The sequence below is a fragment of the Arachis stenosperma genome, chromosome 2 (assembly GCF_014773155.1).
Source record: "Arachis stenosperma cultivar V10309 chromosome 2, arast.V10309.gnm1.PFL2, whole genome shotgun sequence".
Classification (NCBI taxonomy): Eukaryota; Viridiplantae; Streptophyta; class Magnoliopsida; order Fabales; family Fabaceae; genus Arachis; species Arachis stenosperma.
Window position 1 is genome coordinate 79126653 of NC_080378.1, and position 2482 is coordinate 79129134.

At 38.0% G+C, this 2482-nt stretch overlaps 1 protein-coding gene across 1 annotated transcript; it reads left to right on the forward strand.

The window, feature by feature from the left end:
• The first annotated feature begins 1861 nt into the window (after nt 1-1861).
• On the forward strand, nt 1862-2278 carry LOC130963048 (uncharacterized). The gene has a single exon (XM_057889198.1). It carries the CDS (start codon nt 1862-1864, stop codon nt 2276-2278), a length of 417 nt encoding a protein of 138 aa, XP_057745181.1.
• Nucleotides 2279-2482: the final 204 nt, after the last annotated feature.

Sequence of the window (2482 nt, forward strand, 5' to 3'; positions counted from 1 at the left end):
AAATTCTCAAAATCAAATCTTTTCAAATCTTATCTTTCTAGATTCTTGATCTTTAAAATTTCAAATTTGAATTTTAAATCTTTAAATTTTAATTTTCAAAATCTCAAATTTAAATTTCAAATCTTTTAAATTTTAAAATTTTAAATCTTATCTGAACTAGTTTGTCTCTTTCTTTTAAATTTTAAATTTCAAATGTTTTCTTTCTTTTCAAATTCAAATTTCAAATGTTTTTGTCTGACTTTCTCTTTTTGAATTTTAAAATTTTCAAAATCAAATCTGTTATCTTTCTTTTTATATCTTGTTAGTTAATTGTTTGTTTGTCTTTTTGAATTTAAAAAACTTTTAAATCCCTTTCTTTCTAATTTTTTTATTTTATTTTTGAATTTTCTAATTAATTTTTCTATTTCTATTTATTATTTTCAAAGATAAAAATAATTAAATTTTTAAATTTCTTTTTTCTCTTTAATTTTCGAATTCTCCCTCTTTATTCTCTTCTATTTCTTTTGGATATCTCACTGGGAGCTCCCTATACTGTGACATAAAGACTCCAATTTTTCTTTGTCTCTTATTTATGTGTGCAGGAACACCGAAGTCACTGTGGATCCAAAGGGGAATACACGAATCGGAAGACCTCTGGGTTCCTATACATTTGACACTCCTATTGACTCAAATGACTTTAAGGTCAACTTAGACCAGGTCCTGCTATTACGGCAAAAGTGTCAGTTTCATGGAAACCCACAGGAAGACCCCAGTAAGTTCATCTCTGACTTCCTGCAGTTCTGTGAGACTGTAGAGGTCAATGGAGTGGACCTTGAAGTCCCCAGACTAAAACTCTTCCTATTTGCTTTGAGTGATCAAGCAAATGAATGGTGGCATATTGAACTTAGCAAAAGTGTGAATACCTGGGATAAGGTTGTTAACAAATTCCTGAACAGGTTCTCTCTGTCACAGAGATTAACTAAGCTAGTGATAGATGTTCAGATCTTCAGGCAAAAGGAGAGCGAGTCCGTCCAGGACGCTTGGGACAGGTACAAGCTGATGTTCAGAAATTGTCCACTCCATATGTTCTCAGGATGGGGCAAGACGATCATCTTCTGTGAATCCATCTCTGAGATAGCCAGGAAGACAGTAGATCACTTTGCAGGTGGTTTTCTGTACTTTATAGAGACACACGAAGAGGCAGATGAGCTCATTGAGATAGCTGCCAACAACTAGCACTTATACTCATGTGAAGAGACCCCAATTAAGATAGAAGTTATAAACATAGAGACTGTAGCCACACCCCCTGCTGAGATTTATAATGCTCCTAGTGATATGAGTGGTAACTACCCTTAAGAAGACACTTACACCCATGACTAGTGGACACTTGAGCAGGTTAATATTCCTTTTACTGAGTTGTTTGAGGAGGTGTATCCCTATAGGGCCTTTACAGAAAGCTTGATGCTCTCTGGGAAGGAGACCTTAAAAGAAGGTGGAATAGTAGTCTTCACCAAGGAGGCCAAACTTTAGGAGCCTCCTACTGAGGGACTGAAGGCAATTAAGGACCAGAAGGTCCTGAGAATGCCATTGAGCACGCCCTTGCAGAGGAGAAGGAACCTCAAGTTGAATCTTCTCTGGGCATGCAAGAGGAGCATGTGATTACCACAGAGCACGCCCTTGCAGAGGTAAAAGAGTCTCAAGAGCTACCTTTTCTAAGCATGCAAAAGAACCAGAAGATGAGCAACTGGCTCATTTCCTATCAGTACTCAAGAAGCTGCAAGTCTATATCTCTTTTTTAGAGGTATTAGAAAAGAAGACCCCTTATATAGTCTGTCTAAAAGGAATTCTTTTTTAAAAGAATGACCTAAGGGGAGATGAGATTATGGTACTGACCAAAGAGTGCAGTCCTTTAGTCCAGAATGAACTACCAAGGAAGATGCCAAATCTAGAGAGCTTTTGGATTCTATGCACTATTGGAAAGATCACTCTTGACAAAGCCTTGTATGATCTTGGCTTAAGTTTGAATCTGATACCTTCATCTGTGATGAAGAAGCTAGGAATCCAAGAGGCACAAGCAACAAGGATTACCATACAAATGAATGACCAGTCTTTGAGGCAAGCACACGAGCTAGTGGAGACCGTACTGGTAAATGTTGGAAAGATCTTCTTCCCTGCAGGTTTTAACATGGGAGAGGATGCGAATGACTCCATCATTCTCGAAACCTCACTCTTGGCCACTAAAGGAGCCCTGATAGATGTTGAGCAAAGAGAGAAAGCATTAAGGTTGTATGAGGACTAGATGGTGTTCAGGGTTCTTAACCCTCCATTACCCCTTGACAAGGGAGGCACTTGCATAAAGGATTCAGCATTCAAGCTTCCTCCCTTGGATGGAACCAATTCAACCCCCACCACTAAACGTAAGTTTGGTGTCGGGTATGCACTATCAACTAAAGAAGAGGGTTGGTGCGCGAAATTGTGAACTATACTTTTTCACAACTCTCAT

Bases quoted from the DNA above. Each gene is read 5' to 3' on its own strand.
- LOC130963048 (XM_057889198.1), top strand. From the start codon at position 1,862: ATGGTACTGACCAAAGAGTGCAGTCCTTTAGTCCAGAATGAACTACCA.